Source organism: Barbus barbus, assembly GCF_936440315.1.
Source record: "Barbus barbus genome assembly, chromosome: 39".
NCBI classification, from domain to species: domain Eukaryota; kingdom Metazoa; phylum Chordata; class Actinopteri; order Cypriniformes; family Cyprinidae; genus Barbus; species Barbus barbus.
The window spans coordinates 16,648,856-16,670,432 of record NC_136717.1 but is presented as its reverse complement, the minus strand read 5'-3'; the positions used below and the strand labels follow the sequence as shown (position 1 = coordinate 16,670,432).

At 39.5% G+C, this 21,577-nt stretch overlaps 1 protein-coding gene across 2 annotated transcripts in view; it reads right to left on the bottom strand.

Annotated features, from left to right (window-relative positions):
- Positions 1 to 11,288: 11,288 nt before the first annotated feature.
- Positions 11,289 to 21,577, bottom strand: part of plxna4 (plexin A4) — a 210,270-nt gene continuing 199,981 nt past the window's right edge. For both annotated transcript variants that reach the window (XM_079398683.1, XM_079398682.1), the window contains exons 29-32: positions 20,947 to 21,116; positions 17,226 to 17,438; positions 13,263 to 13,413; positions 11,289 to 13,106 (exon numbers count right to left, since the gene is read on the bottom strand). In XM_079398683.1, coding sequence (XP_079254809.1) covers positions 13,011 to 13,106; positions 13,263 to 13,413; positions 17,226 to 17,438; positions 20,947 to 21,116 — 630 coding nt within the window. In that variant the 3' untranslated portion in view covers positions 11,289 to 13,010. The remainder of the gene's footprint in view (positions 13,107 to 13,262; positions 13,414 to 17,225; positions 17,439 to 20,946; positions 21,117 to 21,577) is intronic.

The window sequence follows — 21,577 nt, the reverse complement described above, 5'->3', positions numbered from 1 at the left end:
GTAGTACGAGCCATAACCACCACCTCAGCTGTTAAATAAAAAAAATTCACAATTTTTTGGTCATCTTTATTTCCTAATACAAAAGCAAAAGTTATTCTTTTTACTTTTGGATTTTAGAAATCTTCCAATACTTGAGCATCTCCTCTTCATCTGTCAGTGGTGCTGGTGCAGGTTCTCCCTCTGCCTTCTTGCTGTCCACAAGTCACTAGTTAATTTTATTACTCTAATTAAGAAATGTAACAGGTTGGATTAGAGAATATTTAATTATGTGAAAAGAGTGTTAGACTATGTGGAAAAAGCTGCAGCGCATTGAAATAGACATTGAATGATATTTAATGTCAAATGTCAGTAAAGTCATTTAGCCCACACCCATGAACCTTTCATGGTTAAAGCTTTACCTTGATTTAATTGTTTTTATACTTCATTTTTAGCTGCTGCCATGTTCTTGTTTCTTTTTCTGTCTTTTTCCTTTTTTTGTGGCCATGAGACCATTAAAATGAATATTAGTTCAATAATTTACAGTTTTCACTTCTGATATTATAACAGTTATTAAGTTATAGACAGTTATTAAGAATTAATGTTGCCATGGTGAATCGTAATTTCGGTGCTCCGCTGATCATGACTTTTCATAGTCGTGGTGCTCATGCTTAACTCAGAGTCAACCTACTTAGAGTTGAGTAAACTAACTCAGTTCAGCTGTTCTGTAACCGAAATCTCAGAGTAAGTCAACTCAGAGTTCACGTTTAAACTCAGAGTTGGTTGAACCTCCTTATTGAAACGGGCCCCAGATCCAGCTTATCAAGCTCTTCAGGATCACTAGAAACTTCCAAGCAGGTGTGATTTGGAGCTAAACTGTGCCCCTCCAGGAATTGAGTTTGAGACCAATGCTTTTAAATTTGAATATAATTTGAATTTTTATAATATTTAGGTACAAAAAATTACTTTTTCAGCCATTTTGACAGCCCTACAATACATTAATGTCTTAACTATATTTTAATTCAAAGCCTACTATATAATATTTGATATGCGGTTTTTATATTGGAAGTAATATTTCAAGACAAACATTTATTGAACCAAATCACACAACTTTTCTTCAAATTGTGAATGGATTGTATACAAAAAGCGAGCAATAGCGCTTCAACAAAACTCTCAACAGACATGCCTGTGACTGCCTGGATACAATACCGAAACCTGCAAAATCACACTGTAAATAGAAACCTTTGCCTTCTATTAGCAATGCTGAAAAAGGCTTAATGTTTTTGTGGAAACTGATTATTTTAAATAGGAATCTTTTGTAACATTTTCCTTTACTGTAACTTTATAAAAGTATTGATTTTTGAAGTATTGAAAAAAAATCTTTAAAAAATTAAACTTTATAGGTATCTTTAACTTCAAATGAACTGTCATATGCACATATGAACTACGAGGACTTCAGCAAACACGATTGGCAAGCTCTGTTAGTTTAAGCTAATTCACTAAAAAGGATCATTTGGATCATTCGTTCGGGAATCGGACTACATGCGGTGTATGTCAGTCTGTCATACTAGTTGCTTAGCACTTAAAGTTTATCAGTTGTAATCTAATTTATACAGCCTATGGTTGTAACATTTGTCATTTTCAACAGAATTGATTATCGGTTCATATTTCCACTTAGGAACGCCTGGTTACTAACAAGAAGACCCTAACGACGCCTGGAACAGACTGTCTTTAACATAAGTAAACACTGACAGTCTGACAAATACAATGCGATTAAATGAAAAAGAGACAAGCGACTCACCTGTAAGTAGGCTACGTTTCCGCTTGAAGCCTGTCTACTTGCATGCATTATAAAGCAGTAAGGCCTGTTTTACAATAAAATGACTTTAAAATGACTCCGTTTTGCTCATAGCGATTAAAGCCGAAGATCGATGTTTTTGCTCTGTAGCAGTGTTTCCTGCGCTGCTGTCATCGAGGGCGCACGGCACAACATCTTTGCAGTTCAAATTGAATGTGATATGATTGTACCTGCGCAATAATGTCAAGAAAACATGTATTTTTCTTGAGTTGTCACTGTTTATATCACTCTGATTACCTGTGTTTGCGCGTTTTCAGAGACTCCGTCTGCTGTTTATATCGTTACGCCAGTAGCCGTGACTACGGTGGCCGAGAAAGCTCAACGCGCTGCAACTTCAGAAAACATGCAAATAGACAAAGCACCAGCAAATCAAGAAAACATCTTCATCAGGTTGACAGCAGGGGCCCGTTTCAATAAGGAGGTTCAAGGCGCTGCAGCTTTTTCCACATAGTCTAAACACTCTTTTCACGTAATTAAATATTCTCTAATCCAACCTGTTACATTTCTTAATTAGAGTAATACAATTAACTACTGACTTGAGAGCGTGAGAGCCATGCACACTTTCCTTAAAATCTGCCTACAGGACTTATAATGTACTCTGCATCTCCGATGTTTTAAAAAAAAACTACCATTTAAAATGTTACCGCTCAAATAAATATGCACATGAATACAGTGTAAAAAAATTATAATAACATAAATAATAGGCTATAAGGTATTTAGTCTTGTTTCCATGAAGGGAAAAAAATATTTAAAATATTATTTTATTTTCCAAATTATCTGGCAATGGGGTAAGACTTTAAAAATAGCCTATTCTTGTTTCTGTTTGCATTAAGATGATTTTTCTTACCCTATGGAGAACAATTTTATATTTTAACAAGACTAAATATCTAGATCATTTTTCATCTATAGAAAATGCATCTTAACTTAAGGATTTTTAAACGTTTATACTTGAAATAAGACAAAAATACTCTGGGTTTGAGTATTTTTGCAGCGTGAATGAATGAATGAGGCATTAAAACATCGCTTACACTTTAAAAAGGGGGAGGAGATGGAAAGAAACTCTGGGTTTACCAAAGAAAACCTGGGGTGTATTCCAGAAAGCAGTTTATGTGACATACCCAGGTAAGTTTGAGGATAAGCGAGCAGATAAACTCAGCTTTCGGTTCCAAAATCTGAGGTTAAGTAATCATAGTAACTTGCTTTCTGAAGATAACCTGCTCCGGAGCTAAGATAGATGAAAAAGAAAAGTGGTACAACTGTGGGATTTGAACCTATACTTGTATTGTGGTTTTGTTTGTCAAGGAATGTATGCTTGTGTTGTAGGGTTTTTTTTTTGTCAAAGATTTGCTATTAACCACCACACCAACTGGTCTTTTAGGAAAGCAGTTGATATTTTTTGGTGAAAACTCTGCTTTTATATAATGAAACCTTTAAACATTATGGGATTTGAACCAAGACATCCAGGTTGGAAAGCAAACAATTATTCTGTGCGCTAATTAATTACTGGATGTCAGTATCTACTTGTTCAAATATATGTGTATGAATTTAGGCTAGGTTAAAGTTAAAGACTTAAATCTGTGGGATTGGAACCCACATTTGTGTTGTGGAATTGCTTGTCAAAAACCTGCTGTTAACCACCACACCAACCAGCCATTCACAGAAGAAAAGGCAACATTTTTGAGATAAAACAGAAGCCTGTATGACTTTGTTTTATATCAAATTTTAAAAGTTACATAATTTGAAAGAAGCCTTTAGAATTGGAAGGCAAACAATTACCCTTTGTGTCAGTGAATCGTTCAACATGTAATGGTACTTGTATATGGACAAGGAAAAAAAAAAAAAAAAAGAACACCTAATCTACTTGGTTTGTACCTATGCTCTTGTACAGTAGCTTTTTAACAAAGACCTGCAATTAACCACCACACCAACTGCTCTCTCATAAAGAGCTAGGGCAGTTTCAGTGTGCCATATGTTTAATATGATGAATAATAATAAAAAAAGATATGAGTGGCGGAACTTTGAAAAACTAAAAATAAATCAGCATTTGTGTCTTGATTGATGTTGGCATCTGAGTCTCTACCATCTCAAAGACAAGGATCTTTCTGCCCCTCTCAACAACATTATACTAAAGATTAAACGGAACTTTCAAGAACGCCACCTTGAAGGGCAATGTAATAATTCATCAGTTTGTTTTAATTCAGCATGACCCTTTATTTTTTAGATACAAACACAGATGGTGACACAATAACACATTAATTAATGGTTAAAACCTTGTCGCATAACACAAAGGCGGCAACAACTTCAGAGCAAATAATGCAGTAAAGAGTAAAAACATTGAACAATGTAATTTGCATGATTCATTCATACAGTGCATTCTGGGAAAGTCCAATAAATTGGTGCTGTAAAAAGTCTAACCTAACACTTGGTAGCAGAAAACAATACTGTTCCAGAAGGCCAGCTACAAAATAGCTGTCTTCAGATGTATTACTTGGTCAGGGGCAACCAAAAAAGCTCCATCATGTGTTTGATCTGTGCATTGCCCACTGGGGGTGGTGAGATCAGTCAATGTCTAAATCAGGGGTGTCAAACTCAGTTCCTGGAAGACCACAGTCCTGCAGAGTTTAGATCCAACCCTGCTCCAACACGCATATCATGTAGTTTTCAAATAAGCCTTTAGGACCTGATGAGCTGGATCAGGTGTGTTTAATTAGGGTTGAAGCTAAACTCTGTAGGGCTGTGGCCCTACAGGAGCTGAGTTTGACAACCTGACCCCTCTAACAAACACCTTGATTTTAACCCCTTGTTTGCAATAATGCTGAAAAAATTTTCTTCCAAACCTTGATTCAATGAAAAGGGTTTTGAACCAGCAAGTTCAGTGTCATAGTCAGGACTCAAACCCAAACTTTTTGTGACTGAACTTGACTATAGTACTCAATGGTAACCTACCAGCTCCTTAGACCGTTTCTGGTAAAGTCTTAATTTCATCATACAATCATAATTTCCAAGCCCCATGTCTATGACTGAATGACAGTATGGAGTGTAAAACCTTCAAACTTCAAACTTTCAGACAAGGCATTGTCAAATTATTTTCAAACTTTGTCTTGACAAACTTTACCCATCTAGTTGAATGACTGGTTTGTCTTCAGGTCTTGCTGAAGTTGATAGTTGTGGTGCTTTTTTGTTTCCCTTTTTGTATCTCTATCCATCTAAATGACCAAGAGAGAAAGCCAACCATTTTTTCTCAGTATCACACCCTATTTTCCCACGAAAATCGATTGATTTTGTCTGACTATTAATCATTTAAAGTATCATTCAGTGACAACTGGAAGGTCCTTGCCTCCCCTGACAGGATTGATTGATGTGTTTTGAAGCCAATAGGAGGTACAATGTCAAACTTTTAACTTGATAGTAAATGTCATATCAAACATTAGCCTCACAGAAAGCTAATAGTAAGAGATGTGGATTTGTATTGTGACATTCATTCTCTCATGAAGATAAATGGAAATTTTTATCTTAGCAGGTGTTTAAGTTATAAAACTCATATCAATAGACAAACATTATGGGCAAATTGCTCTCATGAATTGTAATGTCTAGTCATGAAAAAGGGTTTCTGTGTTTGCTGCTTAGATCTAATGAGATTTCCAGAGGGTTACCGGCCAGCTAACATCATTCGCATTCTGCCTGTCTTTATAGTTAATGGTCCTCGAGGCAGTGGTAGTGTTTAGACAGTGTTTAGCATTCTTACATAGTACTTCATTGTATTAATATTTCTTCATTGTAAAGGATTTATACTGTGCGCCAATTTTTTATAGAATAATGGAATAACTGGCTGCATTTGCAAAAAAGAGCATTTTTGATTATGTTTTAAAAAGTAGTCAGCTGGTCATTATGGCAAAACAAACTCCAATAGGGTAACCAATGTGACCAATCAGAATCAAGTATTCGAATCATTTTAATTACTCATTGAAAATGGAAGCCCCACACCTTTTCCTGCCCCATAGACAAACATTTTATGAAAAACAGAAACCACTGAGTTCATGTTGATGAGCTTGATATTTTGAGTTCATTTTGGCCCTTATTTGGATAGGAAGCAAAGGGAGAACACAAGCCAGGATTTGAACTCCGAGCACTACCCACAAGGCTATTGGCTTCAACAGTAAGCTTCATATTTTGCATAATTTTAAAACGCTTGACTAAAAGTAAGGTTTTGAAGGAGACAAAATGGAATGTACTGTACTATACTATACTATACTAACTGTAATATAACAGTTTCTCATCGACTTGCTGAACTCCTTACCGTGCCTTGACCTCTCACCCATCACAGTGTGACAGTACCATCAGCAGAACGAATAACATGCAGACAACTTGCCACAATGATGTACTTTTAACGCAGAGGGATGTGAAGAAAGTACACTTTGCATAAAGGGCACTGCTGTTGATTCGTTTTCATGCCAGCCTTCGCCACAGAGTCTGTGTGAACGATGACTTCCCCATATGGGTGGATAAATTGAAATGAGCTCCAACAAAGTATGGTGTTGCAAACTTTCTTGGATGCACCTATCTGCTTCACAGCGGCCGTGTGCTGACAATCTCTGCATTTTAATCTCATACCCAGTGGGTGAAAGGAAAGGAAACTTTACAGTGCGGATGAAATATGAACAGTGCAGCGTGTGCAGGGTTGCAGGGGGTACGAAGATGTTAGCATATTTTATCTAGCTGGGTTGCTGTGAAATACGGGCAATTGAATCCTCATCCATAGAAGTTTATTTGCTGGATCACAGGTCACAATTCATCAGACGCACACTCACCTCTATACGCATCCTCTCAAAACCGTCCCACACTATCTGAGAGACTCATTGGCGATGTATTGATTAAGCACATGAAATTTGAATAAATGAGTCATAGAATCTGTATGGAGCTTTTGTAGACACCCAAAGCACTTTACATGCAAATGAGACTCACCTCACCACCACTGCCCACATGTGCGCATTGCAAACACATGAATATGGATGAGCAGACAATTTTAAGATACAGTACACAAAGCTCATCACAGGTAGATGCAGAAATCCTACACAGCACTGTGTACCACTCAGCTATGGCTGAAGTAATGATCTTGTAGCAGCATGCTAACTTTTTATTGGTTGCATGGCGAAATCTAAGTGTATAAGAGGCTGTGAACTTTTGTAACCACCTGAAATATGTCTCCATTGATATTCAAATTGACATTGTTGCTGCTTTTCATTAGAAAATATTGTTTGTTCTTCCCAGTGCACATGTAATATTCCCAAAGGGATTATTACCTAACCCTAACCGCAACAAAGACATGGCAGTCATGTCTGTCGGCTTTTCTGATATTAATCAATAGTATGAAAATGAATGCACAGTCAGTTGTTGATGTTTGAAATGAGTTTATTCAGGCAGTGCCGGGAGAGGGTGGCCAGACACAGGTGATGGGCATCTTTCCACTGTTTGACTGAAGCGATGGGGAAGGAATTTAATTACAGCAGTGTTCATATTGGAGAAAAGAGTCACCGGCATTGGAAAAATGAGATTCAGATGGATTGAGTGCATATGTTTGACAGAAAAAGTACAGGTAGCCAGTTGCAATCAAGTGCCGTTATGCTTTCATGTACAGAAATGCTAGTTCTACACTGTTGATTGTTGAAGCTTTTTGCATAAAAAAAATGCAGAAATCATATTAATGTGTGACATACGGGCTTTAAGCTTGACAAACGGGCTCATATGTTATGGAATGTTTGTTGCCAGACAATATATTCCGAAGGACGTTTTCAATTTACACCAACATCAGTCAGTCCCTACAGCGTTTAGGGTTGTTTTACAGTGCTTGGGCATAATATCCCTAAAGTTGCATAATGAGTCATATAAAACAGAGAATCTCTGCAGAAAATGGTTTTGCTGCAGGACCCACATTTTACTTTGGATATCAAACGGCAAACCAACACTTTACCAGAATTGATTTTTGCACAAAAGTAAAGAAAAATTAAATGTATTCATATTACCAGGAACTTAATAGACACAACAATATGCATTATTAGGATAAGCTAAAAAGGCACAGATGTATTATGCCTGTTTGATCTCTGACATCATCAACAACAAATGATGATACTTTTTATTGTTAGCATTTTATTGTTTCCTGATTGTTTCCTTTGATCGGTTGTGATGTCCACAACCCATCAAAACAGAATTGCAACCCATTTTTAAGGTTGCAAACCACCAGTTAAAAACCACTGATATCAAACAAGAAGTTTTCTGCATTTTACGACACATTATATACTCGTCTATTGAATCCAATATATGCACTCTTTGGGAGAATACTTATGTTAGATCTCACCACACAAGAAAAAGATAATTAGACTATTAAACAGCCAATTCTGTCGGAGACATGCAAACATAATAATGCAATCAGAAATTGAACATGGTCTGCGCCACAATCAATTTTTCCTCATATGAAACATGCATTTGCCAGAGTGTCACGCATTTATTAGGAAATTAAGCATCGCTGTGCACATGATGAAATCCATTTTGAAAATGAACCTGGGCTGGTAACTGATTCCAAAGCAGACACTACTTGTGAGTCAAACCCATGTTTTGGTGCTGAAAAGGAACAGATCAATAGTTTTAGAGGGGTTGTGTTTGGTAGAGACAGAAGCAGTGGAGGGCAGTGCTGCTCTATCACTGATACAGAAATTTACAGTGGATGTGTAAAAGCTGTGTGCTTTCCCATTTTTCAACTGCGCAACTGAAATGGTACTTTTGGAAAATGAGCAGCACCACAAGGGATTCAGCATGACTTTAGACACTCAGAAGTCTAAGAGTTCTTATTCAGCTGTCTGTTTCTTAGCTCTACCTTTTGGACCATTTCTGGTGAATTTGATAATGATCGTGTCTCCGTTCCTCCAGATGGGCGCAGACAGCATGTTGATATTTTTATCAAATTTATTTCTAAGCTGTTCGGTTTTCTGTGTGGGCCGTAGATGGCAGATCTCATTGCTGTCTGCAGCGTCTCTGTTCAGTTGAGCTGTTTGGTTTCTCTGTTTACTCGACGGGAGCCTTTGCCTGATCTGTTGTCTTTTCACAGATGTTTACTTAGACAGATAGGACAAAGCACAACCAACTAATAATGCTAATTGCTTCCATCTGCTCCCCCGCAGCTGTCAATAGCCATTTTAGTCAATCCCAGGAATTAGTCCACCATCGTTCACCCTGCATTCTTATTAGCCGGCCCGCACTGCATCTGCAGCTGGAGATAATTCTGCCGGAACGTTTCGGAATTAACAGATGCGGAAGAAAACGAGTTTGTAGATTGGAACAGAGGAACTAGCTTTAACATTTGAAAAGAATCAGTCAGACCACTATGTGGAAAATCCTTGCTGTTACGATGACCTTGCGCTCAAGGCTAAAAGGCAAGAAATCACTCAAAAGGGGCAGACGCTTTTAGCACCTGTTGTGAGGTGGCATTTTTGTGAATGGGTTTTAAATCTCGCTCTAACCTTCCTCCAAGAGAGCCCAGAGACAAACGCTGAAAGGTCAGGAGGAACGTACTGGAGTTGTGGAGGGGAATGGTTTCTCGTTAACTGTGAGAAGCGATACAGTGCAATGAGATGAAATGTAATAAAGGTGGCAATTGAGCCCTCTGGCACTGTGAGACAGGAGGAGGTTAAAGTCTGAGTCTTTGTTTTTCTGCAAGATGACGGTTGTAAAAATGCTCTAGTGTTATTGAAGCAGGAAAAGAAATAGTAAAGGTCTGGTTTAGAGGAGTGGACGTGAAGGTTGAGGCCTTATCCAATTTAGATTAGAGGTTGGTGCACATAATTGAGATTATATTCTTTCATAGACAGCTGTGTTGAAAATAGTTTATTTGGAATTGTTTTGAAAGTTGTGCAAATGGGCTTTGTGGGAGCAAGTGCTGCTGAGCTCTTTTGCCGCAATTTCTGTTTCTATGGAAACCGCCACTTCTCTGACTTCCCCATTAGGCTAATTCAAAGCAAGGTAGAGACACAAAATGAAAGACAGAAAACTCAATTTTTTTCATAATAAAGTTTATTCTATATTACAAATAGTATTTTGTTCTTGACTGCAAAATAGGAATGCATTATATTTACATACACAGGTATACAATTAATTATAACAAAGTTAGAGAAGCTTGCATTTCCGCTGGTCTCTCTCTTTCTCTCCTCCCATCAGGATAACTCTATCTTGCATCAAATCTGGAAATATTAAAAAGTCTTTTCGAACAGGTCTCTGTAATGCCTGTTGTAACACTGAGCTAAAGGACTTTTTAGTTCTAACAAAATGTTTAAGGTGGAAACTTTATCAGGTCTTTTGGGGCGTAAAGGGAAGGGGGTCGGTCCTGTTAAACGTACATGAGAGATGAAATGTGAAACACAGGATCAGTCATGAGGGAATCCAGGAACATATCAGCTTTCCAATCCTATCATCATCAGCTCATTTTAAACCTCTGTAGACTATAAATGAGTTCCCAGAAGAAATAATGAAAAACTTTCTACTGTCAGTTCTGAACTCATTTGCAAGATTTGTTATTCATTACCATATATCAGTGTTGAAATATTTACTAAAATAATAATAATAATACCTAACGTGGTGACAGTGGTATTTTATTGGTTTATCTCATTAGAATCATTAGTCGGGGGCAGCTGTGTACCTGAAATCCTGAAATACCTCAAAACAATCCTCTGTTACTAAGCTACACCGAAAAATAACACAAGGGAGCCCAAAGCAATCACACATACAGAGACAATATCCAAAACAACATTAAAAAATAATTTGGTGCAATGCTAATGGAATCCTGAAAACATTAGGTTGCATCAAAATGATTTAAATGTACAGAAAAAAAGCAGCAATATAATATACGGAGAACAACAACTGAACACATTCAGGGAATCAACTCTTTAGAGTTGCACATTAAAGATGTACAGTAAAAAACACAAATGTAATGTGTTAGGTGTGACTGGACTGACATTGCGATGTCATGGTCACATTTGCTCAGCGTGAACGAGAACTCTCAGATGGACGGCCTTCGAGAAAGGCGATCCACCTGACAGGAAGAGCAAAGGAGTCTGATGAAAGTCTAACAAGAGTTTGGTTCGGTTTAGAAAACCCTAGTAGTATTCGATAAATTGATAGCAAGGCAGTTCATTTCATATCATCCAAATAGGTCAGCATGCAAGGGTATATACTATATCTGCTTAAGGTTTCACCTTAGTCTTATTAGCATCTAACACATTCACAAAACATGGTCATGGCAGTTAAATGGAAGGGCAGGATAAAGGTTCCACCTTAACAGAAGTTGCAATTTTGAAGATGACAGCCACTTTTTTCCATCTCGTTCTTCCAAGCAAAAGAAAGAAAAGAACACATCCACATCATCAATTGCAAGGCTTATTTTTTTCTGTTTTCCTTTTTTCTTTTTTTTGAAGTTTAAATTGAAATACATGCGCTGAAAAAGCCAATAAAGCACCCAAGGTGGACCTGGGCAGATTCTCCACACATTCACATCACCACATAGGGTACGCTGTCAAGGGGAAAGAGGGTTCAGAGGACAGAGGAAAGGTGGGCAGCTAAATTGTTTCTTTCTCTTGGTCAAAGTTACATCCAATACTAGTTACGTCCTCGTCACGCCATGCGTTTGCTTTTGGAGTCGTTAAGCCCAGGTAAGATTCTTCTCTCAAGGCCGCCAGCAACACTTAAACTACAGCAAGCCCTTAAACTTCAGATCGGGATTTCTTTCCGCCTTCCCAGTTGTGCAATAACCGAACACGGACACGCAAGGGTCAGTACAGCCTCTGTGCTGCGCACAGAATCATGGACAGAAACAAATATGAGGCTGCAGACAGAGCGATAGCTTCGTTCTGCAGGTCATAAAACAAACAATGCCTTGTGTTCGCTTTCTCCGGGGTAATTTATTCGCTTTGCTATTTTTTAAATTGGGCTCCTTTGGTTTTCTGCAGACCAACTTTGTCCACGTCTGGGTTTTTCTAGAGGCTTTCAGAGTGTTCGTTTGGGTGGGACCCTGTGGCAGTTTCAACAACGCACCATTCCCCCCCTTTAACGGCTTATTTTGAGTAGGATAGTTTGTAATTAAAGTCCCCCTACTGGATGTGTGAACTGAGACACCTATTGAATGTGCTTTTTTTTTGTTAAGATTACTTTGTCCTCTTGCAGCACAGCGTAGGTCCTGGCAACCTCACTGGAGTACAGAGAGAAGGCGTCGCTCTCTGGAAGAGGTGTGTGTGTGTGTGCTTGCTTCTAAGGGGGTCGAACCTTGGCTTCTCCTCCACTCATCTAGTTAAGAGAGGATAAATTCAGATGTGCACAAGCCAGATAAATGCCGAAATGAAGGCTGGGGGTGAATTGGTGAAGACGAAAGATGATCCCACAAGATGATGGTCTAGTCTTTTTGTTTCACTGTCAAGTAAGGTCCCGGAAGAGACAAAAGAACTGAAGCACTAACTTGCTGCTTCCTTCTAAACGCCGAGGGTTTTAAACAAACCTCACTGTCTTCAAAGTGAGAATAAGCAGTCGGGATTCTCAAGGCTTGATTGTTCTCTTATCAAAGCGTATAAATGATCTTGCATGTCCCGTAAATTCAGTGTCCTCGAAGTGTTTTGTGTCTTTTGAAATGGCCCGAATGGACTGCATTCTTCCGATGCATGCAGTACCATTTTTCGTCTTGCGTTTCAGTGTTTAATAAAGGTACTACAATGAACTGGACTCTATATTAGTGTCGTACACTACCCTAGTCATAAAAGTCAGAACAAATTGACAGCAAACATCATGATTTCTGCTTATCAGCTAAATTTTGAAGGCAACAGAAATGTTTTTTTTTTTCTTTTCCAGTCAGGGAGAAGGATGGAGGATGCAGTGACGTGGAACTCATAGGCAGCCACCCCTCCTCTACACAGCAGAGCCGGAAGGCCACCCACTCTACTGCATCATGGATAATGTAGTCCTTGGCTCCTCCGCCCACCCTCCAGTTCCCATCTCTACTCTTCTAGGAAGCAGAGCTAATATGATGCAAATGCTTGTTTTTGTGGGAAGATTGCAAACAGAAGAGATGAGATAGATGGACAGGTCTTCACTCAGGCACGGCTCGGTTTCTGATGGATCTCCCAGTGCACTCTGGGAAATGCGGTCCTCAGCTCTCCAGGCTCATGAAGGCGACCACCTGCTCCAGCTTATAGGCCAGTCTCTGTTTCCTGGCACCATCATCCTGCTCCAGCGCAGACACAATCTGCCAGAGGGAGATGACACATCAGTTATACATGCCTCCAAATAACCACATATATCCTCTCATCTGCACTTCTCACTTTTATTTGTTCTTATTTTGGGTAGAATATATCTTGGACATGTTCTTAACAGGCATTTTGGCGATTTAACAGGTCCATACCTCTTCTGTATATTTGCCCACGTAAGAGTAGATCTCGCTGAGGGAGCTCATGGTGTTGAACTCGTTCATGTGCATACGGGACTGTTCAGCCAGATATGCGTTCATATCCTGATCACTGATCGCAGACATCTTACTAATGTCGGAGTAATATCTGCAGAGGAACGTAGAGAAGCAGAAATAGCACAGGTTATTTAATGAACATTTAGAACTTGGACAGGTGACAGGGCATGTTTATATGAAGTCTTTTTATAATTAATGTAGAATAAGAATAGCATGTTTCAGGGTCATTTCTGGCACTGAGTGAGAGCTTTCACGCCCCTTCCAATCAGTTCGCCATTTACTTTCTGTGGCAGTACAGCTGCGAGTGACTGAGTCTTAATGAGCTTCTGTCCTTGAAAGTTTTCCAGAGATCAGCAGAATCTATAGGATGCAGGAAATATTGAATAAATGTGTCCCACGCATATGCTGACACTAAACACTCTAGCACATCCAAAACAAAATGTGCATATAAAAGCACACCGTTAATATAGATACAAGTACTCTTCCAAAACCACTGCCATGGTAGGCAGCATTGCAACAGTCATACTGTATGTGATTTGGAACACTCTAGAAACGTCAAAATTTGCAATTGTGTTTGATGTTACCATGTTGATAAGCTAATGCTGTGATACACTAATAAGCTTATAAACAGTGCACACAAACATTTTTATCCATAATTTTAATTTTGTATGAAATATGGTTATTGTAATCCATATTTATCTTGCTTCATTCACCACCTTGGATTTTTCCACTCAACTCGTCAATGCATTCTGGGATTGCCTTTTCATGGAGGATACATGTGACGCTACGGGGTATCTTATGAGGCAGTATAATTAACATGCCTATCTTTTGGAACAGCCTTCGTGCCTGGTGAGCACCCACGATGCCTTAAAATGCTGTCTCTGTAGGCAGCTCACTAGGTTTTGGAACAGAGCAACACTATCTGTTGTCTTTGGGTGGCTGGTGCGTGTGAGTGAGTGGAAGAAAAGCAATCAGTCACTCTCACCTGCAGCTGCAGCGGCTCTGTAGACTCTTTAATTAAGGCAGGTCATTTACATTTTTAATTCCTGCACCATGCCAACTCCTGGACTCAACACATTGACTGACTAACCGGTGGTGAGCGTGTCTGTTTCAGGCTCCCGTGAGGACCTTGAGTGGCAAGTACGTGCTGCAATGCACCATGGGGCATCAGTGGGAGAGAATGGCATGGTGTTGAACGAGAGAGATAGTGAGGGTTTGTAATCTCCAGGTATGGCCTTCCCAAAGGAATCTATTCTCCAGTGACAGGTACACTCCCCTAGAAGAGTTTAGCTTCTCTCTCTGTGTCCTCTCCTTCCCAAGGCTAATGACTGGCAGCTCGTCTGGCACTAATTAATACCACGTTTAAATGTCAGCTGTTCGTCAGCCAGAACGAGTCCATGCTGGTTATTCTCTCGTATCGTGCATGTATTGCAAATGGCTAAATACGGAGTTGTTACAGTTTCTGACCAATGAATGACCATGAATTTTACAGAAATAATAATGAAGAACTGGAAATGGCATTTAAAAATAAACTGAATAGAGATTAGAATTATAATATATATTGTAATTAACATATTTCATATATATATATATATATATATATATATATATATATATATATATATAGTTTTAATATACCTTATATGGCCTTATATGATAAATTGACCTTATATAATAAATATAAGACCTGATATTTTTAGGTTTTTCATTTGAACCCTATAAAAAGATGATGTATATGAATATGTTCTCAAGGGCATGGTACCCCGACAATGAATTTAACTCTCCCCCAAAAACACCCTGACCAAACGCTGCCTGATTTACCTCTTTCCCCTAAGACAGATCAACTCCTGCATTTATGAAGACATGAAAGGTTCAAAGGCAGCACTTCAGCATCTGTCCTTGACTCACTCGCTTTTCTTGCTGTCTTTTTTGCTGGGTAATTTTAGCCTGGCCCTCTTCATGTGCCCTGCAGTCTTGTATGTGTGCGTGAGAGAGTCTCAGCATGGTGCACATCTCTAATCTGTAACTCTCTCTTCTCAATTCATCTGACAAAAAGGAAATAAAAGGATCGTCTCAATTCGCACAGATTTGTCACCTATCAGAATATTACCGAAAACAACCAAATAAAGAGCAACATGAGAGCTGTAACTCAGAACAAAGAATGTATCTTTGAGAACGTATTTTACCTGGTTTAAACATGTCGATGTCAGCCCCTATAATTAAAGCAGGTTTTTCTCACCTCAGTAGGCACGTTTTAGTATGATTTCAGTCCTTAAAGATGTGTGACACATTAGCTAATACATGAAAATGAGCTTTCTCTCTATCTCAGCTCTTTTGTAGTGAATGTGAGCTGGCAGCATGATTACAGTCTTATCATTTTCCCCATCACGCTCGTCTGCCAGCTAGCCATCTCCTCCTGCAGCCTCTAATACCTCACGGCAAATAAACACGTTAGTCAGAGGCTGAGGGTCAGCATGCATAAGCAGAGACACACGGCGCTGATGAGTTTTATCAGAGCTGTTTACTGTAGGGCGGTGGGCTTGAATAGACCAGCACTGTGTGCTGAATTGAGCAGAAAACAATAGAATCATGCCTAATTCAATACTATATAGTAGAGGTCTGCTCCCCGACCCGACCCGAGCCCCACGGGTCCCGAAATACTTTTTCAGTGTCCCGAAATACAGTGTGATTTTACCACACTGCATCTCTGTGTCTGATTTAAAGCAGGCCGAATGCTAACGAGCCTTAACTGACAAGAATTACCATAATTTGCACGGTGGAAGAATTATCGCCTCGTCGTATACAACCATTCAAAAACTGCAGAATTTATGTGACCGCTGCACCTGATATTCATAAGCTTTCATAACTGGTTCATGTTTTTTCTTTTGCCTTGTGAACTGGCCAAGTCTCAATGATTCTATAACTTTAGATGTATTTATTTAGGCTGACCGTTGCATGCAATTGTGAAATACAACATTTTTAAATTGGCTATTCGTTGTGGGAAAAATAAATAAATTTGAGTTCGGGTCGGGTTTGGGCTCTAAATTTAACTGTTGCCGCTCGGGTTGGATCAGGTCGGGTCAGACAATCTCTACTATATTGTATGCGAAAAATGCCAGTATGGAAAAAGAGTAGTATGTTAAAACTCATAGCATTCCAAAAACTGTTAACGAGAAGTACCATGAAGCCATGTGAATGGCATATACTACATACATTAACGGTCACAGAGTAACTACCTACTAGACAGCAGCAGCTTTTTACAGTCATTGCATATAGGAAGATGGAGTTCTTTAGCTGCTTTTACCCATGATTCTCCTTTCTTGGCATTGTTGAATGCAGAGTTTCTGACTCAGAGGATTGTGGGAAAAGCAGAAAAGTTTGTCTCTCTCACCAAACAGTGACTAATTGCTCTGGTGCAGTGTTGGCTAGACCCAGAAGATCTACTGAACTACAATAGAGCTGCAATTCATCATCCTGGAGCTCTACAACACACTTCAGTCTGATTACCAGCAGCCACACACACACACACACACACAATACCTGCAGGACATAAAATACTGGGCTTTTATTCACACTGATACCCACACAAACACTGTATCTTTGCATCTCCTCTGATTAAAAACATTCACAAGTGCACCTTACATATAGTCTATCATTCTCCCTCACACACACACACACACACACACACACACACACACACACACACACGCATACATACATTAAAACAATGCAGCAGTTTCTACCCAATCGCTTCACTCTAAGACCTTAGAACCATGCAAAGCGCATGGTCTACTTTTTCTGATATGGGTTTGTCAGGCTGTGGTGGTCCACCAGATACCGTGATTGACAGTCTTTGGGTTTGTCTGTTCAATCACTTATAAACATAGAAATGTTCTTGCTCACCTCTCCACCCAGCTCTTGTAGCTGGGAATGTCCTTGGCATACAGCAGCTTGTTAGAGGGGGAGTCTTTGCCCAGGCGGTGCTCTGACGTCGAGCAGGAATCCATGAAGGTTTGCGCCACCACAGACAGACAGGCGTCCGTGATGCTGCTCTTATGGATGTCGAACACAAACTGTGGGTTCTTGATCACATTCACCCAGAACCGTAGAGGTAGACTGTGGAGAGCAGAGAATGTTTTAATGGCATTCTATTTTCAAAAGCTCTTTTAATGCACAAGAAAGCAGTTTTGGAACAGGAAGCAGTGGCTTCATGAAACCACAGACAGCTTTTAAATGATCTAAACACATATTGAATATATACTGGAATGATATTGATAAATTAAATTATTTTAATTTAGATGTGTAGAGAAAAATTTTCCAGTCTGAAATGGCACCATGAGTATTTGCGCCAAACTCAGAGAGCTTTACTAATACATCTCATATTAGTTTGTTTGTATCCGAGTGCTGCCTTGCAATTGTGCACCTGTCCAAAACAATAGACGTATACAAGGCCACTTTATACCCCAGCCCATTTGTGCTAAAATGAAATCAACTTAGCCTAGGCCTTAGGAGTGTGCGTGCACGTCTCGAGGGTCCCAGATGTTGTTTGGTCTGGGACTTTGTGTGCTTGTGTCTGAAACTGCAGAGTTCTCATTAGTTTTCAAGACAGCTTTAGTTTTGTCTTAGATAACAAAAACTGAAGAAAGGAGACGAGGGAATAAGAAAGGACACTGCAGTGAAATTTTGCATCAAAGGAAAAGAGAGAGAAAACAGTCAACAAAAGCTTTTCCATAGCAGCCTCCTCTCTGTTGCCCTCTGAATTCATTCAACAATAACAACTGCACCAAAGAGGATTTGGAGTGCAAACCATGTATTATGACTCCCAAATTAATCAGAGAGAATCAACTGGGATTATCTGCACTCTATCAAAAGGATATCAATGCTTTAACAACGAGATGACACTCTCGTAAACCTGCCACAGCTGACCTCTGTGAAGATCATATTCTCTGCACAGAACAAAAAGCAGGCTGTGTCTAAAGCGCCATACTTTAGAGAGCTCTCAGCGGAGAGAGTGAGTGGATCGGGAAATGGGAATGATGTCTGGATGGACTAGATCCCAGTTAAATATAGCACTCAGCTCAGCGCAGTCCTCTCTGGGAAAAGCCTCACTTTCTTCTGTCAGTATTTTGGGTTTCTTCTGTCTGTTTTTTGTGTAAAGGTAGAAATATTTGTAACGCGCGAAATGGTTCTGATGTAGTAGGGAACCATTGCTTTATGTCCAATAAAGTGCCTAAAATAATGTCTTGTGTATCTCAATGTTTGAACTAGTTGATTAGTGAGGTTTATCTAGAAATGCATTTGAGGTCAGGTGAAATTAATTGAGGTGAACCTAATTCTACAGGATTTAAATGTGCGGTCACATCATCAAAATTCAGTGAAACTTCTGCCAAATTTCACAGGCAAGAAAGGTCCACCATGTTGACCAATTTGTGAAATCCGCATGGGAAAATCTTCCCGATTGTGTGGAATCCTACTGAAATAACCAACAAAAAATAGCTGAACAACCCTGAATGTGACTGCAATTTGGATCAATCGACTAGTCATAGTGTCTGTATGTATAATAGCATAATGTATAATGCATCTCAGCTTGACTAAAGTATGCAACGGCATCAGAAGAATAGCACATTGGTAGCTGCTGCAATGCACCACTGAGCATTTGCATAGTTTAACTTTTTTGAATTAACTATGCTGCATTGTCACTGTTTCCAACTCATTGAAAACAATGACGTACAGTTGTTTGTTGCTACAAATCACTGTCGGTCTGAATGCCCCTTCAAAACTAAAGCAATAGCATTCATTTTGGTCATCTACATTTTGAGTAGCTCAACAAAGAGAGTTAATTTAACTACATCAAACAAACTGCTTTGATTATCTGTATCTCTGCATTGACAACTTCTACTTTGATTGACAGGCTGTACCGCCCAATCCTCGCCCAGTCACAAGATAGACAATGGCATGATGGATGATTCACAAGAGCCTCGTCCATCAGTAATCCATCTCTGCCTGGCTTTGGTTAAAGATCTGATGCTTGAGGCTTCCTTTGATGCATTTGAAGAAGAGATTTGTAACAAAACTGGGGAATCCATCATTAGGTTGTGATTTGTTTGAATGAATCCTTTTGGGTTTGATAAAAGTCAGTCTAGATGTTTATGGGATTCACACAGAAAGAACTGCACCCACTGATAGCAGTGTTAATTTGCATTTGCTTTATGCATTGTTTTAGCACTATATTCGCCTAATCTATGTGAATCAGATGGTCAAAAATCTGTTTTTAAAATAGCTCTTAAAAAGGTTAAAATGTGCTTGATTATGGGTGGTAAATGAATAAGATTAACGTTTTTTTTGCTGAAATACTCGATTTGGCCAGTCTAGACTGTTATTCTCGCCATTAATATTAAAGAAGTGTTTGTCTGTGTAGGACACATTCAAATAAGAGGATAAGGAAGAGACTTGGACATCTTAAGTTGCCATCTGGATTGTCTGGAAGTCTCTCATTTGCAAAATCAATCAAAACGAGAAACCCCTCACTGCACCCTGCACAAATAATTTCACTTCAAGAATAATAATTGGTAAAGAGAATTGATGAGCAAACACTAACAGGCTGTAAACAAAATAGTGATTATGCCTGTGCTTTCATGGCCAAAAGCATTTAGCTTTAGAGTGTTAAAATCCTCTACAGACAGCAAATATGCCGCACCCACGGCTCTGGTCCAATTAACGGCCTGTGTGGTGGCAGCAGCACATCTAGCGGTACCAATAAAGCTGAGCCTGTTGTTTTGTGCACAATATCTGAAAATGGAGCTATTTCATTCTCTGTGAGAGACATTAGTTGTCAGCAAAAAGCTGGGTAGCAGTGCATTAGTCCTGTAGAAGACCCTCTCACATGCATTAAAAAATATCACAGACGCTGCAGTGGCATCGGGCTGTAATGCCCGGCGATGAGTGTGAGATGATAAATCGCTATTTAACGTTCCACTCTTTGTGAGAACGATTCCATTAATGTGCAATGCAAGAGTGACCCTCTGTGCTCTCCAAAAACACTTAAGGCTCTCAAATGGCCCCGGAACACACTGCGGGGGGAGAGGGGGAGAAATTAGGTCTATAAAACAGAGCAAAGAGGGACTGTACCCACCGCCCCCCTGCCGTGCCCTCACATCAATATCATCGCTTCATCCCCCATATCCCTTTGGGGTGGTGCGTGATGGGACGCTGGCAGAGGCTAATGATAGATTACCACTCATTAAATGTAATGCCAAGCTTTCCTTTCCCCTCTCATCCACTCCACTCCCTCTTCCTTTCTCACTCGATCTGCTAGTTGTTTATTTAACCCCCACAACCCCCTTCCACCATGGGGACGTGCCTCTAAATTGGTTGGGTGAAATTAATTTGGAAACGAGCGTTATTAATTTCTCTCATACTCATTTCCATGGTGATGTCCATGGTTACAGCTACATTAGTAGCAGTGTCAAGGTATCTGCTTTTATGAGTCTGTTAGTATAGTTTTTCATTTCATTCATAGCTTTTAGTTTCATTTTAATTTATGTTGTATCATATATAGACCTATTTTGGACCTACTTTTCATATTATTCAAAATTATATAATATGTGCGTATGAGGCCTCTTACCAGTTGCTCTTCCATGTGTGTCTGACGTGAGGGTCGTGAATGTTGTGCTTGTCAGCCTGCTCATCCAGGAAGTCAAACATGTACTTGATAGCGAGAGGAAGGGCACTTCCTCTGTGTGCTGTGCTGAAGATGGTCTCAAACAGGTCATCCACAAACTTCTGTAGAGTGCCCTGAGGAACCACAAATCAATGGAGAACAGGGTTAATTTCCATCCATCCCATCCAATTCACTCTGTCCTATGCTTTATTTAAATGACAAACACTCTGGTGATATCAGCATTACAGAGGCAGGCCATAAATGAAGACCCTGCATGGACCTGATGTTTAGCAATGACATGAGCTGCTGTGTTCCTCAGAACAGTTATCTGTGTTTATGAGTATTTGTGGGCCATCTGTCAGTAATCCCACCAATGAAACCAGCGTTCCTGAATCAAGCTCTTTGATAGTGAAAGTGTTACTTTGAAGTTCACCTTTAATATCACGTAATGATAGCGATTCTGCCTAAGCTGCTTTGTGCGGATGGATTAACGTCCACCCCGCACCATTGACCCTAATTTGATTTAATGGCAGCGAGTCTAAGAAGGAGAGAAGATGACAGAATCTAATCCACTTGTAATGAAAGAACTGATAGG